Source organism: Platichthys flesus, chromosome 3, assembly GCF_949316205.1.
Source record: "Platichthys flesus chromosome 3, fPlaFle2.1, whole genome shotgun sequence".
Lineage (NCBI taxonomy): Eukaryota > Metazoa > Chordata > Actinopteri > Pleuronectiformes > Pleuronectidae > Platichthys > Platichthys flesus.
The window spans coordinates 9,433,788-9,452,124 of NC_084947.1; the positions used below are offsets into that span (position 1 = coordinate 9,433,788).

Consider the following 18,337-nt stretch of genomic DNA (forward strand, 5'->3'; position numbering starts at 1 on the left):
AAGTTGTGGAGTGTGTGTGTGTGTGTGTGTGTGTGTGTGTGTAGCCGTCTGCGCTTCATTACTGTTCACACGCAGACAGTTGCAGTGTTTTTGTGTCAATGTTTAATGAGGGGCTGGGAGTCTGGGGACCTTTCTGCTGTCAGGAGCTCCTGTAGTCTGGAGCTACCACCTGTTCTCATTCACTCCCTAAAGGCCTCAACACACACACACACACTCACACACACGTATGCAAAAAAACACATGCAGACACACAGAAGCATGCAAACAAGCAGGAGCACGCACAGGAACATGCCTCCACAAACACACCTGACAAACTACATACACTGATTTAGTCGTCCTGTGACACCACTGTTGGCGTCGGACGCATGTAAACAGGTTATCGTGGTTGGCTGAGCCCCGGCCGCATGACAGCAGCTACACAGACAAGGGGAATATCAATTGATTCATTTCAGATTCCTCGTCAGCCCGCTGAGATGACAGCGTGAAGGCTGCTGCCGGACAGAGTGATCCCCTCTCTGGCTTTCTGAGGCGGCTGTTTGATGGAGATCTGCTCCGTCCTGACTGATGAGTCGACCAACGGGCGCAGCTTCTGCATCGACCCATGACAGCACATAACAAAAATGCATCCTGTGTCAGGGAGCAAGGATTACAAACAAAAAAATACAATAATCAGCTCTGAAACACGTGAATATACATTTCAAAAAACTAACTTTTATTAAAACAAAAAAACAAAAAAACAAATCAATTATTGACTCATTAACAAGATTATAAAACAGTGATTTAGTTACATAAATAAATTGATATCGGTGTATCAAATCTTAATTTCATAAGCATGTATACATGGGTCATTGTAATAAATAAACTGGGAGAGCAGAAGATTCCTACACAAACAAACAAAAAATAATAAAAATAAAACAAAGAAGGAAATAAAAACAGCTAGAAAGACTCAGAGGAAACTGTTTCTGAAGAGAACAAGAGACACTGGACAATGTAAGATTTTTTTTTCCACCAAACACACGTGAGAAATTGCTTTGTTAAAGCATGAGTTACACAGCCATTCACTTACTAATTAAGGACACTAAAGCTGGGACCAAGGTGGGTCGCCTCTCACCTCTTTCGGACACGTTTGGTTGTTAGACAGATCTCCTGTTTGGTTACTTTAAAGCGTTAAGACACGGCAAGAGAGAAGGCTGCTTTTTTTCATCTCAAATCAACGCAAAACGGAGAAACGGATGCACAGAGAAACAGAAGAGAGAAAAAACTCTGATACAAAGAAGACGGTAAAAAGAAAGGCAATTAATGAGAGGACAGCCGAACAGTGCAGAGGAGACACTGGCAATTCTGTGGTGGATGGAAGAGAGAACTGTGAATCCAGGGCAGATTGAACCTGTGCATAATTACCACTGCGATGCCTTATTGAGTTGCACGACTTTTAAATTGCTCCGACAAGTGTTATATTACTTCAGCCGAGATATGTCCTTAAAAGCATGTAAGGCTGGACACATAATACATGATTATTTCAACCGGATTCTTCTTCAATTAGCTCCTGTGTAAAGCACATTATAGTATTTTCTTCGCCCCCAAAGGATCCAATGGAGAACGAGTGCTAGTACAACAGCTTACATGCATAATTAAGTACTTCAAGAAATCCTTTATTGTGTGTTTTTTTTTTTTTTTTTTGTTTTGTTTAAATCGACCGATGTCCTGAAGTAGTCGACCCCCCCCCCCCCCCCCCTCCCTGTGCTTCAGCAGGAATGAATTTTTATTTTCTTCTCCGCCATCACCAATTTGACTCAACCTGCATTTCTGACGGGGTCCAGCGTCTCAAGTATGAACACGTGCGGCCCTGCCAGTCCAAAAAGCCGTCAACGCGGTAAAAAAGGTCAAGTCCTTCTGATATGTTCCGTTTTTCAACCAAAAAGAGGAGGAAACAAAAGAGACAGAGAAGACAAGAGAGAGAAAGAAAAGGAGAGCGAGAGAGAGAGCAAACTACAGCGGCTTCAAGTATTTCACATTACATAGAATACTCTGTATAAATTAGTTAACATATACTTTCAGATCCTCCATATTCAGACATATACTATGGCATATATACAGAGTACAATAAATGCTCGCTCATGTTGGGTCGTGTTTTTGTCTTTTCTGTTTTCCTGTAGTCAGTCGCTCATTTGTTTCCGCCTTTTTCTTTTTTCTTCCTGTGTAGAGAAATCCCTGAGAACGTTCTGGTTGACAATTACTGAAGGTTCCACACAATGAACTATAACAGCAGAAAGTCTAATTTCTATGATTCACATGCACAGAGGGAAATGACACTGGCCTCGTCCGGAAAAACAAAATACCGTGCAATGGTGGCTGCAGAGATGAGAGGGTGTGTGTGTGTGTGTGTGGGGGGGTGGGGGGTACTGACATACATCTTCAGAGTGCGTCAGAGCCAATTCCTTTGTATTGGGGGGGGGGTTGTGTATAAGTACCAATGCCAGGGCGGTGACGTACAGCAGAGCCGAGCGCGGGAATCACAATCTCCTCATAACCTTGGTCTCACTAGTGAATCTCTGGTTTCATTAACACTGTCGGCTCATCCGAGATAATAAATACCGTGACAGCCAAGAAAAAACAAAACTGGGAGCAGGTTCAGTATCGTGTCATGAGGTAGTCGTCTCCCTCTGGGCGTCCGCTTCAACTATAGAAAACTACACTATATCAGTTTATTCTTTAGCCAAATTTTGGCTGTTGAAAATAACCCAGCGGTACTGCATGACATTGATGTAACAATAATACTCGGTATCTGTGTCTAATGTGTCTTCACTGCCTCCCGTCCTCTGTGAAACAGGTGATGCTGCTACTCATGATGTGGGCGGGGGACAACAACACGAGTTAGCTAAGAGCGTTGTTGTGTCTGTGTGTGTGTGTGTGTGTGTGTTTGTCTGTGTGTGTCTAATGAAGCTAATGCCTGGGACCCAGAGAAAAAACGAATGGCTGCTCAAGTGCTGTTGCTGCTGCTGCTGCTGCTGCGTCTGAAGAAATGCTGATGGCAGCTTTCTGTCAGTGCTAAACCAAGCTGTGCTGAACCGAGCCGAGCTGTGCAGTGCTGCCCAGCGCCCACCGGTGAGGGCCTAGACAGAGGGAGGTGCTCCGTGTGGTTTAAAGCCTTAGTTTCTCTTTGAGGATGTCGAGACGTTTTTTTTTTTTTCTTCGTTTTTTTGTCTTGTTTGTACACAAGCGCTGTTGTGGAAGGGCTTCAGCCACTTGACAACAAGTAACTCAATATACTCAACAAAAAAAAAAAAAAGGTGTGGGGGGGGTGGGGAAGAGGATGTTTTAAAATCATAAAAAATAACAAAAAGCCATTTCACTTTTCATTTTCCTCTCGCACACATGTAGAGAAATACGCACAACATTCACAACGTGACAAATTTCCTCTCTTCTGAAAAATAAAAACACTTCTGTACACGTAGTAGTAATAATATTATTAATAATAATAATAGTAATAATGTTTATAACAATAACAACAGCAAGAACAATAATACCGCGTGTGGCTCTGTTGATTTTTTGTCATCTTTTCCTTTCTCTTTTTGCTTCATTCTACAAGTCACAGTCCTCTTTTTTACTTGTCTATGTCATAAGTCCAAAAGAAGTTCAAAAGGCAAACGCAAGTTAATAGAAAAGTACTAGAGTGAGGAGGGAGGGGGGGCATCAGGTGACCCCCGGCCACACCCTCAGCCGAACCGCTCCCTCACCAGCATCATTAGTTTCTTTTTGCCCTTGTAGATCTGTTTCAGGTTGTCTATGAACTGCGTGAACTGAATGTGTCCGTCGTGAGCCATCATGAAAGTCTCCCGGGCTTTCCCCAGGAACTCGATGAACTCGCTGTAGTGGCGCGGGCTGATGTGTGTGAGGCGCGAGTGCGTGGTGTTGATGTAGGCCCCGATGGTTGCGTCCAGCAGCTGCCTGAGCGGCGCCTTGTCCAGCGACATCAGTTTCCCAGAGTTCCTGCGGCTGTGCAGCGCAGACACCATCCCCGGCGTGGTCAGCGTGCACCGCCGCAATATGTCCGAGAGCACGGTGGCGCACTTCACACTCTTGACCACCAGGGGGATGACTGCGGCAAGCTCGTTTTTCCCCAGCGAGTGGCTGAGGGCACAGGCCCACAGCACATCGTTGATGGCCGGGTGTGTGTCCTGGTTGTAACTGAGGTTCAGGTGAGCCATGGCTAACGTCGCCAGCTTATACGCCCTCATCGGGTAACCGCGATGCTCCATGTAGCGTGCAATGGTGAACAGCTGCGTGTAGCTCATCCCCGTCGACGCCGCATCCAGTACAATCTGGTAAGCTGTCTCGAAGGCAATGTGGTCCTTTTCACAGAGTGTCAGAGCAGAGAGGGCGCAGTTCTGAGGGTCCTTCATTGCACACTGGAGGGCGAGGGTGCGGGCGGACGAGGCCAGGTTCTCCTGCTGGTGGCAGTCCAGGTGGAGGCGGACGATAGTGCTGTTGGACATGACGGTGGTGGCCACGATACTGGTGGCCTCGGTGGGGGTGAAGAGGGTGAACCAGCTCTGCATGATGCTGTCCAGCGCGTACACACCTGGAGGACCCACACAGGACAGAGTGATCAGAAGGGAATGGAAACAGCAAAGAATAAAAACATTTAAAAAAAATGCGAACCAGCCGCAGTGACTCACCAACTTCTGTGGCACATGTGACTAACCAGCGCACCATCTCTCTCCTCCTCCAGTTTAGCGTGGACAGAGTTATTCTCATCACCTGAGGAAGATGGGATGAGGAGCAGAGGGAACGACAGGTGAGGTGACATTAAACAACATTGCATTTTAAAGCAAATAATGAAATAAAGGAACATTATAAGTTTGTCCGGGGACAGTAATTAATTTTGTCCTTTCTGTAATCTTCAACCCAGACAAAAAGAGTTTAATCAGTGTTGGCATGGTAGACATCACGGGAGTCAGGAGGTCTGGTGGTTGCGCTGCATGCTGGGAAATGGCCATGTAATAAGGAGCACCCTGTGCCCCATGCAGTGCAACACTGGGGTTCCCAAATTCCAAGACGATAACTCCATCACAAGTTTTTTCCAAATTAGGATTCAAGAGCACCGGAGTCGACCCAAGAGGTTTATACATGACTGAGCCGCTGAGGCCTGCACAGGAGACTTCATCCTCCAGAGCTGTGAGCTAATTTCAGGAATTCAAAGTAGTTTTACAGTTGTTTGAAAAGAGACAGAGTGGGACTCACAGTATAGAGGCTTTTTATGAGCAGGATATTAAAGGAAAATGTTGTGTTAATTGGTTTGGATTCGGACAAAAATTGCGATTAAATAAAAACATGACACACACTGAGCGTCTGCGTACCTGCAGCCCCAGCTCCAGAGAGACTTTGAGAAGTGTGATGTCAGGCAGGCTGTCCATCAGAGTGGCGATCTTGAACGCGTCCTGTGCCAGTTTGAAGATGTGAGACGAGGAGTGAATGTTTTTCTGGATGGACTCCAGGACCGTCTCCAGCCTGCGACTGTCACCTGGAAGAGACACCCAAAGCAGAAATGATTTGCATGCACTTGTTTGTATGTAAATCCTCCTCCATGTCACCAGCCAGTTGGAGGTGCAATGATCTGAATGATGGGTGTTATGAGTGTGTTGCTTGTGCTATCTGAGAGTTAGCGTTACTGTACGATGGGTTTATACCGGTTCCTGTGATTGCATCTGTACCTTTGGCCGCAGTGAGCATGGTGGAGGCCAGCTCACACTGCTGAGACTCTATGTGGCTCAGGGTGAACCAGCGCGGGTAGCGGTTGGGCACCACCGAAACGATGTGGTGGGGTCGAGACAGGTCACCGGACGAGGCCGTCGACTCCAACACCGGCAACCTTAAGCACACAGAAATGGAGAAAATGTATTAAACAATCAATCAACTACATAAAATAAAAGTCGCTCGTAATGATTTATTACAAGTAAACCACTAGAATGTGTGTGTGTGTGTGTGTGTGTTTAGAATGGCACCTGGTAGAACACATAGGCCCAATGCACTCATAAACATCAGTCCCATAAACATCATCTCATGCCTCACGTCTCAACAAAATGTCACGGAAAATCAGTTGATTCATATTTGCATATTCCTGCAAACAAACAAACAAACTAGAAGTTTGCCTTTGCTGAAGCCTCAGCAAAGGCCCAACAGCCTCCTTAAATCAAATCAAGTCAAACCACATTCCCCACTCATAGATATCAGTCCCCTTAAATATGCCGGATTTCATCAAGATTCATGAATTATTCTCTCAGAACCGCACCAAGAGTTAATCCCTGACCCATTCTGCATCTTTCCACTAAGTCCTGTGAAAATCCATGATGTTGTTTTTGTGTAATCTTGCCAACAAACCAACAAACAGGCCGGGGGTGAAAACACCACCTCCTTTGGGCGGAGATAATAACCAGCCTATGAAAGAACGAGTGGCACTGAAATGAAAATCAGAGAGACACGAATCAGCCACATCACAGTGAGATCGTTTTTCTTTCTTCTCGCAGAAACAAGCAGGCAGACCGAATTACTGTACAGACAGGAAGTCTTCATTATGACGGTCGGTCTGAAAGTGACTTCAAAATGAAAATGACTTCAGTGATCACAGGGGGATTACAGTTAGCCTATCACTGCAATTTACTTGCAACCTAGTATTTAATCACCTAGAAACCAAGGTATAATTAGTATTTTCTTCACTCTAATTGGTCATAATGAAGTCGGCACTGTGCAACACCTGCTAGAGGATGAAGGAGCTTCACTAGTTTCTCTCTCTCTCTCTCATTATAATAACACTGACAGGGCCGAGGCTTCGCCGGCACCACGAGCATCACCACCATTACCACTGTGGCCGGCTCATCTCCTATTCCGCTTCACTCCTCTTCCCTGCGCTACCACCTCAGTTTCAAAGGTCTCCTTTCCTTCAGAAGACAGCGCAACCTGGCCTTCTCTCAGCCAATCACAAAGCTAATTGAGTCCACGGGGAAATTAGGGAATTCACCTTCCAGCCCCGTAAGGCTGGACACACATCAAACAAATACCAACACACATGACTGAAAGGAGGCAGTGAGCTCACACACACACACACACACACACGCTCAGACAGACACACACACACACCTGCCCTTTTGAAAACACATCAAAGCAGCCCAGTGAAAGCAATGTGATGCTAAATGCCAGTTTCAATTTCAGAGCAAAGTGCATGTGATACTGTTGCCACCTGAGTGAAGGCATGCAGGAAAAAAACAGCCTCCTCTTCTCTGCTCGCTTTTTAGCCCAAGAGGGCGAGGGAGCGTCTCCGAGAGATGTGGTGACAAAACCCCGGTCGAGATGTGCGTGTGTGTGAAAACTCACACTCTGTGTAAAATTGAGATGTTTGGAAGCCCTGGCAACAGCTGCACACATCTAATGGAGCTGCTAAAAGCTTCAACAACACTGGGGCCTTCTGGAAGATTCCTGGGGTGTAGCAAAGCACAAAAAAAAGAAAACGGCCCTGGGTAAAGATGGAAGCCTCATCAACATTCCAGTCTTTGTTTGGTTTTCACCAGAGAGCCAGAGGCCTCCATTGGATGGGAGCTTGAGACGCCTGGCCAGCTGAAAAATAACCTCCTCAAAATGTTGGGAGGAAAATCCATACTGGGCTATTGTTCAGTGAGGAACAAAAAATCATAAATGATTGGAGAAAAAAAAAAAGATCCTCGTGGACTTCTCTGAGGGGTTTCAGCCTGAGCACAAGCAGAGAGGACCCCCCCCCCCCCCCACGGGTGCGTTCCCATCGAGCACCTTGTAAACTACCGCTAAACGGTGCACGCTGTCTATAAACATGATCATCTTCTCTGCCAAATAACACTATACAAACTCTCAATTCAGTGTCAAGTGTGCTTAAAACATCAAATTAAAGTCATATCTCTTCACGGCGCTGCCACGGCTGGATATAAATGTGCATCATGGATGATATATAAAACACTAACAGAGGGAGCTGGAAAGAGGCAATCAATCCCCGCAGAGTGAAGGGGGGGGGGGGCAGCTCGGGTGTCCAACGGCTCCTGTGGCAGTGTAGCACCCTGTCACATCTGAGAGGAACACGGCCGTACTCATCGCACCAGAGACAGTCAAGGACAGCAGTGTGGAGGACGCATGGAAGACAGACACCGTGTGGCGAGCACCTCACAGCGCACATGTCCTCCCAGGCTCCTCGGCCCCCTTGACAAACCATATTTCACCAGGTTTTGTGGAATGATTTTGCATAATCCTGCTGACTAACAGACAAACAAATTGAAAACATAACGTCCTTACTAATGGTAACTAATGGCTTGTTTTTGGGTCAGATGGTTTGAATTTGGATAAATTCAAACATGTAAGCTCCTTTTCCACTGGTCTAAAAACCAACTCAGGCCCTGCACACACCTGGTATTAATGTGTGTTTTTTGTGATCCGATCACAAGTGGTCGGCTGAGTGTGTGTGTTCACACATGGCATTAACATGTGGCCCCACATGCGTCTTGTGATCTGATCTCACCTCCCCACTCTATACTAACAAACACGTATATCACCTCTGTTCATGAAGACCAAGATATTTTGTTTTTACCCAGTCTTACTACACACGTGTGTCCGATGTCACTCTGTGTGTATGTGTGTGTGTGTGTGTGTGTGTGTGTGTCTTAAGGAAGGCATCGACCATTATGTGGTATTTTGAGCTGGTCGTTACAAACAAATCACAGAGAAGAGGAAAAATGAGTTCCGTAGTGAGACTGCAGCGGGTCAGAGGACGTCAGCTGAGTAGGGGGTCCTTCAACGTGACCAGCACAAAATTCGTGTTCACACTGCTCAAAGAATGTGGACACATCTGGCCCAGACCACATTCAGAGGTGGTCACATCTATCTGATCCGAGTGCTTCCCACCTGAGTGATTGAATCCCCAACACCACATGTTAATACCCGGTGTGTAGGGGGGGCCAAACCCTCTCTAACATCTGGCTTCTGTCTGCCACGGGGATGGATACGACTCCCAGGTCACATGACTCCGCAATAGAAACAGGCTTTGATCAGCTGTGATGGAAGGATGACACCCGGGTGAACACCCTAATTTGGCAAGACAGCAAGTTCAGAGAGCGCCTCGGGTTTTTAGAACGTTCCTGACGTGGAACTTGACGCACCGGGGAAAAAGCGAAAGGCAAACTCTTCCACAACCAACAGAAATGGAGCAAATTGCCAATTTAACCAGATTTACCCACGCTAAAAAAAAGTCTGTACACCCAGTAACTTTGGTGTGAAATAGTTGTTATAGCGGAAGAAGAAAATGTGTGACAGGTGAAAGAGGAGAAGAAGAAGGAGCAAGATGTTGATGAAGAGCAGCCCCTCCGTGATTTTACCCAAACTCCATGGCCCTTTGGATTTCTGGTCAGCATCACCATGAGGACTGACCTCTCTGCCTCGTGCTTCTTTCCCCTCCGACTATAAACACCCTTCACTTTTCATAATCCATTAAGCGCACGTCTGTCAGCTAAGCGACACATCCGCTGGAAGACCTTCACTCTATACACAAACTCAAAAGGTGGAAACCCTCACGATGCCTGACAGGAGAGAGGTCAAATCATTCTGCACACAACTTATGAGGGTGACCCCCAAAAATGTCAGTTCACTGCTCTTCAGTGCCAACGTTTCTTGAACTGACAGGACGCATTGTTCTCCGCACAGCAGGGAAGACATCAGTCAGGTTGGAAATCTTGACATCCAAAAAACAAAACTTCTCAGGGATCTAAAGCTGCGTTTGGACCAAATGAACCTAGAACTTAAAGCCACAGGAACCGTTTCAAGTATCTGAAAGGCTCCTGCAGACGGTTGGTCACCTGTGTTTCCACTGCGAAGTCAATACCAGGGGAAATTAGAATAAATTAGTCTGGGATTGAATTTAGAGCCTGGTTTCTGTGGTTGAAACACATTGAGTCCCTGTAAAGGTTCCTATAGATCCTGGGTTAAGTTCCTGTGGTTTAAACTCTGCTAATGAGACTGAGGTTTGCAGGAATTTTCTGGAACTCAGAGGAAAATGTTTTGTTCAATATAATCAGAACACAAACAAAGATTTTAACTGCACACACAAATTGCAGCCATTTGAGTATATATTCATAGAGTGATGTTGCTGCTTTAGAGTACATAAAGGTAAATCCCAACTGTGGATTCCAAGCATCTTAATTTGAAAACATTGCTTTTCATTTAGCGGGTAACCACTACTTAAGAGAAAATGATGTTGGCTACCTGCGAGTGACAGTGACAGATCACTTCACTGTCTTACAACAGCCTCTGACTGCTGCTATGATAAACTGCGCTGTATATATATTCATAGATTATGGATTATGCAGATGATCAGCAGCTGCGGATTACAGGGAGCATCAAGATTCACTAACATTGGAAGATTGAAATTGCATATGAAAATCTCAGATGATAACATTCTTCTTCTTCTCCTCCTTCTCCTTCTTCTGTGGCTGCAGTTGAATTCCGGGCAGCCCGTGAACCAGTAAGCCGCTCCTGTGTTATTTGTGTTGGTTGCTCACACCGAGCCATCGCACGGCACATGCTGCTCTCACACACTTGAATGAACCTCCTCCGTGGTGCGTAAACACACAAATACACACACTTAAAAAACACTACTGGATAAGCACTTTGCGCACGGAGTCAGTCTGACTTCCACTCATTAGAAAAAGAAGAAAAAAAAGAAAGAGCCGGTTTAAGAGCAACTGTGAAAGAGAAGACAAATAGAGAGAGCAGGCGAGAAGTGAAAAAGTATGTGTGTGTAAATGAGAGCGTGAGTAGACTTTCTCTCTCTTCTTGTATCAATGATAGTGTTATAATAGGTCCATTAAAATAGCCCTGGTTCCTTTACCCCCTCCTCTATATTTAACTGTCCGCCGTCCCGTGGGAGCGGGGAGGTATATGCTATCATATTACACTACGCTACATTACACACATTCATTATGTGCTGAGTAGACACCCCTGGCTCCCAGGAGCACCCATAAGTGGCCGTATTATTCTAAAACGCTGTTTTCACACCACAGGAGTGAGGACAGAGGAGGTGAGGGGAGGAAACAGGGAAGGTGAAGGGAGGAAGCGAGGGATGGCGGGGAGCGGTCAGCTCTGGGAAGAGCAGGTGACGGGATGCGAGTTCGGACGCACAGCGGCTGGATGTGCAACCTCCGAACCACACCACTCTCCAGTGAGAAAAAAAAAAGGTTGTTTTGGTTTTGTTTCACTTCCTGGTTCCTCCTAACTGGTGAACTGTGGGAACGTGTGAATGATGTGTTTGTTGTTGTTTTGCTCCCCGCTTGTCTCTGCAGGAAAAAAAAACTCCCCTCTCATTCATTCACTAATCATTTAACAGTTTTACGGCGATGGACTCAGAGAGGCCTCGCTTAATGGAAACACAACAAACATCCGCCCCACACTGCCCTCTCCCTGATGGCACAGCACGTGTGTGTGTGTGTATGTGTGTGTGTGCGCCTTCTCCTCATTACAGCCACACTAATTACACTCTCATTAATGTAATTAATATTCACTGATCCAGCTCCCACTAGTCACAACATCAAAACACTGCAGCGCAGAATGTTAAACACACATGCACATGTACACATTGGCCACAGATGAATACACACAGGAGCCTAAAGTGCCCATATTCTGGTCATTTAAAGATTCATGACTTCAATTTGGGGGGAGGGGGTCTACTGAAATAGGTTTAGATGCCGTAATGTTAAAAATATGCATAAATTGTCAAAAGCACCACTGCAGACCTTCTTTTCACCACGTGTCTGAAGCGTTCCATTTAAGTTCTCCGCCTACTTCCTAGAAACTCTGTCTTGTGACGGGTCAGCCGCTTTGAGCGTTTTTGGAGATATGCCTTCCACAGAGGAATCCCGATCAGCTGTATACACTGTAGTGGCCATGGTAACAACGCTGCTGCTGATGAGTATCAATTCAAGTCCGACTTTTAAAACCTGAACTCTCTAAACAGATTCTGTGAATGTGAATATACAGAATCTGTAGGTGAAGGACAAGAGTTAGGGGCCACAAGCCTTCTGTTTTACGTTTCTATTTTGACCAATCATGTTCGAGCAGGTTTTTCGTTGCCCTCAGGTTCACAGTCCTTGTGTTGAGCAAAAGAGGTCGAGGACACTGACAGAAATGCATCGGCTGTTGGCGTTTTCATTTATCTGCATTCATATAGACATGTTATTAGAAATTGGCCAAAATGTCAACTTGACCTAAAACACAACACAGTACCACTCTTGTGATAAAAGAAACTAGTAGGACAGAAAACAGTGTTCAACCGACAGTAGCCGATTGGCTCAGAGATCGGGTTGAATGAGCCAATAGATATGAAACATTTTCAAGACTGGAGCTGGACATTACACAGAGGTAAGCCTTTTTTGTAACGATGTCTTATATTGTATATGTAACATTATAATTTTTTGTAATCTATCTCTGTCATAGTTAAAACTGTGTGTAGGCCAGGATGTTGCATGGTAGGTTTGAAGCTTAGTAGAAAAGAAGCCCAGGAATGCAAACAAGTCATTTCAAGAGCCATGTTTTAGGAATGAAAAACATGCGGAGAGATCAGGATCTGATTTACTAGGAGGTGTCACAATAGCAAACATTTTTAAGAGCTGGAATCTGGACCAATCTCAACGTGATCCTCCAGTCTCAGGAGGCTAGTGGTTTTAAAAAGGCTCCATTTGTCCAAACTTTGGATGATTTTCTTAATCCAAAAGGTCAACATTTGAATTCTTCGAGTCCATATCAATTAAATTTGAAGTTCACGGTTTCAACATGATTACAGGAGCACACAAGCACGTAAAGGGACCTTACCGCATGGCTCTCAGTGCAATTTTGTACGCCAGTTCAGCGTCATGAGGTAGGAGAGAGGTGAAGAGATAACGGGCGAAGGTGTGCATGGGGACGCTCTCTCTGTGGACGATCTCTCCCAGGCCAGAGTACGGACCAGCTGTTTGAGAAAAAAACAAACAGCAAACAAAGACAAAAAAAAAAAAGGGAGAGGCTGGCTTTAGTGACGGAACAAACAAGTGGAAGTTTCAATTCATTTATAGTATATACAAAACAGACTATTATCAACAGGTGCCGTATTCTGAGCTGTGGTTTTTCCATTGTGTGCTGTGAGACTCATTTGGTTTGTGCCTTCCAGTCAGGAAGAGGCAACACCATGCGGCATTAAAACAAACCGTGACGTCGAAAACCATATGGTCGTGTGTGCAGACTTGGCCTCACGCTCGCTCCCTTCCCTCCCTCTCTTCCTGCGCTTCCCCTCGTCTCTGGTGGGTTATTTTAAACCCCAACAGGCTCCGAAGCCGCAGACCACATCACACAGTGGCGCGGCTGCAGCCTCCTGGGGCCTGCGGAGGCCTCGGAGCCTGGTCTTCTATTAGTAATGGAGCCAGAGGTGGGTGGTCGTGCCGGGACCGAGGCAGAGCTGGGGTTTGGGTGGGGACTGGAATGGAGATTGACTGGCCCAGGCCCCTCCAGGATGTGGCACCTCCCTCCTCCCCCTTCTCCCACTTCCATAACCAAGCCCCGTACTGCTGCAGTCCTGTAAATGTACACACTGTTGTGTGCACATGCATGTGTGTGCTGACACAATACCCCCGGTGTAGCTGTGTAAAGAGCTCATTTTGGTCTGGCCCAGGGCAGCTCGGCCTCTGTTTGCACCACAAAATGAAAGGATAATAAATACTGAGACAGAGTCCAATGTGTTTTTTTCCGATGTGAGGAGGTGTGTCTATGTATACGTGTGGAGACTGCGGAGATGCAGTGAATTAAAAGGAACAGTGAGCATGAAATTGAATCTCTCAGCGGCCTCACCCTCCAGCAGAAAGACGGCCTGTTTGCGGAAGATTTTGACCAGGGTTTCGTCCAGTTCCACTTCTTGCAGCTTGGCCAATAGCTGCTCTTCGTTGCGACAGACCTTTTCTTGGGCGTACAGTCCGTCAGGCATCACCCGCTGCTGGCCCAAGCCAATCAGCGCCGTCTCCACTGCGAGAGCCACGTACGATTCACCGTCTCCCAGCAATCGCTGCACGGGCATGCGCTGGAGTTCTGCTCGACTTATAACACTGGAGCAGTCTGCAGAGAGGAGAGAGAAGATGATCCAACAACGATCCGGAATAAAGATCCACGCCTCAGGGGCAGCGCTCTGTTCACTCCTCTGCCTCCTGGGCTAGTTGTGGGAGACGCAGAGGCACTGAGTGGACGCTAATATAGGAAACGTCATATATAGATAAATACCAATCATACAGTATGTGGTAAATATAAACAAATGTGAATTTGTTGTATGGAGCACTCTTGTTACGCTGCAGTACCTGAGAGGTCTAAGCAGGTGTTGGAGCCCTCCTCTCCTGCTCGTCCCGACTCCGTCAGGGTGCTGAACAGGGTACCGATGGGATCCAGGGGGTGTCCCACCCAGCCCTCCATGTTTGTTACGGAGGTGTGGCCTTTATGGAGGATCTCTGAGAAAGGAGAGGCCAGATACACACATGGTTAAATGACAGTGCTGAAAACACTCATGTATTTTTGGAATGAATATTTTGTAATTATTCATTGGCCTTCACAAATCAAAGCAGATTGAAAAATACTAGAAAATTACTCATATAAAAAAAAGGACTGAAAAATATGGAATGAAATTCTTACATGAAAAGAATGATGACAATGAAGGACAAATAAAATGAATAATCTTTTACAGCCACACAATATTTTTTTCTCTTTACTACTGACAACTTCACCTTCTCTTTTTTCTCTCAGCTTTTTCCTGATTCTGTGATGATAAAGAGTAATAATATACAAGTTTTGTATTTATAATAAGTGAACTTGTGAGGATGGTGTGCTTATGCTTGTTTTTTTTTTATTCTGAAACCAAAAGGGAACCTATAATAATATTAATGAAATGAACCTTTCTTGTGCCGACGGAAGTGCTCCAGCTGCCTCTGCTGCTGCCGCCGTAACGTGTTCACCACGGCGATGGCCAATCGGAGGGCTTCTCTTGGGTAACCATGTGACCGCAGAGCATCCACTCTGGCACATGCGGTTGGGACATGTTCTGAGGAATAACAATGATGTAACACAGGGTTCATACACATTTTGACCAATGGATTTCCAGGACTTTTCAATAAATATCCATGAACGAACATTTTGTGAAATCTCTAGAAATCTCTGCTTATATTTTGAGTGTATTTCTTGAAAAGAATATGAATTATTTAAAACTCAGCGTAAATGAACGACATGAAAATATGAATATAACAAATGTGCATGACTTTTCCAAAACTTTGGGGATTTTATTCATGACCTTTCCAGGACTGGAAAATTACATTTTAAAATTCCATGACTTTTCCAGGTTTTCCATGACCATGGGAACTCTGTATACACACGGACTCACCGTGCCACAGGGGCCAGCCACGAGCGTCGAAGAGGGAACCCTCCTGGTTGTCATGGTAACAGTAGTTGGCATAGAGGTCACTGGCGATAATGTGCTGAAGGTGTCGGTCCTGCCAGTGCAGGTCACAGGCCTCGATGGCCCGAGTGAACACCGTCCTGTGGGGCCGCATCTCTGCAGCAGCAGAAGAAGAAGAAGGAAGGAGGAGGAGTTAATGCCCGATCGTGTGGTGAGAAACAGGCAGGTAGGACCCTCATACGTGGTCAATTAACAGCTTGTTTGTCCTGCTTACTTATACATCAAATTCATTCTGGGGCATTTGCATAATTAATGTAAATAGACCAAAAACCCTCAGCCTATAAGATTGGCAGCCTGAACAGGCGGCTGCACCACAGAATATGTGACAGGATGATTAAACTGAAACAAAGCTTTCAGGATATAAGTGCTCCATGGGAAAAACAACAAGCAACCTGTTGATGGTCTTGAGTAAATCAGAACAAAACAGATATTGAGTTGAAGAGTCAGTATTCTACACACTATAGGTGGAGGCTTCACCGCTGGTGCTTTCAGAAGCTCCATTTGGAACCTCTCACCTTCACCGTTGCGAAGGAGACACATTATCAGGAAGTGAACACGTGATTGACAGACACACAAAACTTGTCAATCTCTGACCTTGGTTGCCATGGGCACCCTGAGGAAGTGAGTGGGTGAGGTTGGGCAGCTCGTTGCCATGGTTACCATCCTCCCAGGGGCAGACGTCCACGCTGTTCCATCTGCGCAGCTGACGCAGCCACGATGACTTCTGCTCCTGTTTACAGTGGGGGTTCAGTACGATGCACATCCACAGGGCACCTGGACATAAACACACACACAGACACACACACATCAGTTACCTGCCCTTCTTTACAATGATGTAAGCATGAGTCATGCAATGCGTGAGGGTGTGTTTTTCAATGAGATTTAAAACTTCCTAAAATACAGTTATCGTGCAAGATTGAAAGCTGGAGGCAGTTTTCAAAGATGTGCAACATCATAACATTGGTTCTTTTTTCCCCTTTAGAGCACATTTTATGCTGCCGCCATCTTGCACTGGAAGACAAAACTCTTTGAAAAAAGACAACTTAACTAGTCCCGAGGCAACGCTGACTGCACACACATCATTTTGGAGTAAATTGGAACAAACAGAATATGAAAAGTGGCTAGGTCTCAAGGGAGGAGAGCACATTCAGGGATTTAACTCTCAAGACTGCTGGAGATATGTACACTCCACAGCGCCTGTGTGTGTGTGTGTTTGTGTGTGTTTGTGTGTGTGCGAGAGAGAGATTGTGTTGTTCATCTGCATGTGTGTAAAGGTACCGGGTTTTGGGAGGAAGGACGAAGACAAGGACAGAGACGGTAGATGGAGATAGAAAAGGAACACAAAAGGTGGAGAGAAAAAAGGAGAAGCAGAAAATGAAATGGGAGTGGAGATGATTTGGACAAGGAGACATGGGTGAGGAGAAGTGAATGAGGCATGGCTTTGTGTCTGGAGGAGATGAGTAGAGCTGCGGCTTAAAGAGGAGAAAGACAAAAGAGGGGCAGAGAAAGAGAGCGAGTGAGCGAGCGGCGCCGAGAGGCAGCATTCACCACACATCAGGGGGAGTGATAAGGACTTGGGAAGAAGGGTTTGAAGTGTGGACTTCAAAGAGACCGTGCACACACTTCCAAAAATACGTGGGACTGAAACAGATGAGATCACGGCGCTGTCCTTACAATGTGCAGAACAAGACCAAAGGGAGAAAACGAACATCATCATCAACAACAACAACAACAGCAGCAGCAGCAGTCAGCGGCGGCGGCTATGGCAGCAATATCAACCAGGACATTACAGGGAAACAACAAAGACAGGAGGCAACACGACTGCTGTCCTGGTGACGGGCTTGTTGGTTTTTGTGAGGAAGTGTTTTGCTCTAGGTACAGTACGTCTGTCAAAAGAACTACACACACAACCTCAAAATCAAAAGGCCGCGGTGGCGAGCAGGACTCTGTCACATCAACTAAATAAATCATTTTAGGTGTTTGAAAACATTAGGGAGGTCATAATATTTGGGGGTTTCTGATGAAGCGTGATGTGCGGCGTTAAACGGCTTCTAATTCACAAAGACACTCGGCTGCCACACCGGGGAAACTAGGCTGTCAGCGATGAGTGTGCATGTGTGTGTATGTATGTGTGTGTGTGTGTGTGTGTGTGTGTGTGTTTGAGAACGTGTGCATGTGTGTGTGTGGGGGCTTTTATGGAAACGAACGACAGAAAAAAACAACAGGAGAGAAAAAACATGTGTGTGCCTTTGTGTCAGTGTCTGGGCTTCATCACACACCTCGCTAAATCTATCCGTGCCTGTTCACATTTGTAGGACAATTGGCGTGTGTGTGTGTGTATGTGTGTGTGGTGTGTCTCCACACTCACCAAGCTCATCCCAGAGCTGTCTGTACTTGTCGGTCATGGTGGTGCCTTGCTGTCTCCACAGTGCCAGCCGAGGGTCGGCCATGAACTGTTCTGTGATCAGTGTTAACATCCTCGCTCCGTTGGAGTCGCGCATCTTCAGCATCTCCCTCACCTACAGGAGGAGACAGACGAGGGGACAGGGAGGATTTTGGTTACGCACAAGTCTGAGCGCACACAAAAACGTGCACAGATGGACACTATAAACACAAACACACGCAAGACACACAGGAAAGACAGGACTACCAACAAAACAAATGACAAGCACAAGCATGAAAAAGAAGTTAATAAAGTGAGAGCCAATCGATTTCAAGCTTTCTATATTTATCTTGTAAGGCCTCATCTTCCAGATTGTCGAATCTCTAGTTAATCATTCATGTGTGTATTACAAATGTTTTAAGATTACTGTA

General features: G+C 45.9%; 1 protein-coding gene across 1 annotated transcript in view; it reads right to left on the bottom strand.

Annotated features, from left to right (window-relative positions):
• Positions 1–691: 691 nt before the first annotated feature.
• Positions 692–18,337, bottom strand: part of LOC133942050 (zinc finger SWIM domain-containing protein 6) — a 44,958-nt gene continuing 27,312 nt past the window's right edge. The window contains exons 4-14 of the mRNA XM_062381769.1: positions 17,892–18,042; positions 16,118–16,297; positions 15,449–15,619; positions 14,966–15,112; positions 14,379–14,525; positions 13,882–14,142; positions 12,874–13,009; positions 5,715–5,872; positions 5,361–5,524; positions 4,680–4,761; positions 692–4,582 (exon numbers count right to left, since the gene is read on the bottom strand). Coding sequence (XP_062237753.1) covers positions 3,717–4,582; positions 4,680–4,761; positions 5,361–5,524; positions 5,715–5,872; positions 12,874–13,009; positions 13,882–14,142; positions 14,379–14,525; positions 14,966–15,112; positions 15,449–15,619; positions 16,118–16,297; positions 17,892–18,042 — 2,463 coding nt within the window. The 3' untranslated portion in view covers positions 692–3,716. The remainder of the gene's footprint in view (positions 4,583–4,679; positions 4,762–5,360; positions 5,525–5,714; positions 5,873–12,873; positions 13,010–13,881; positions 14,143–14,378; positions 14,526–14,965; positions 15,113–15,448; positions 15,620–16,117; positions 16,298–17,891; positions 18,043–18,337) is intronic.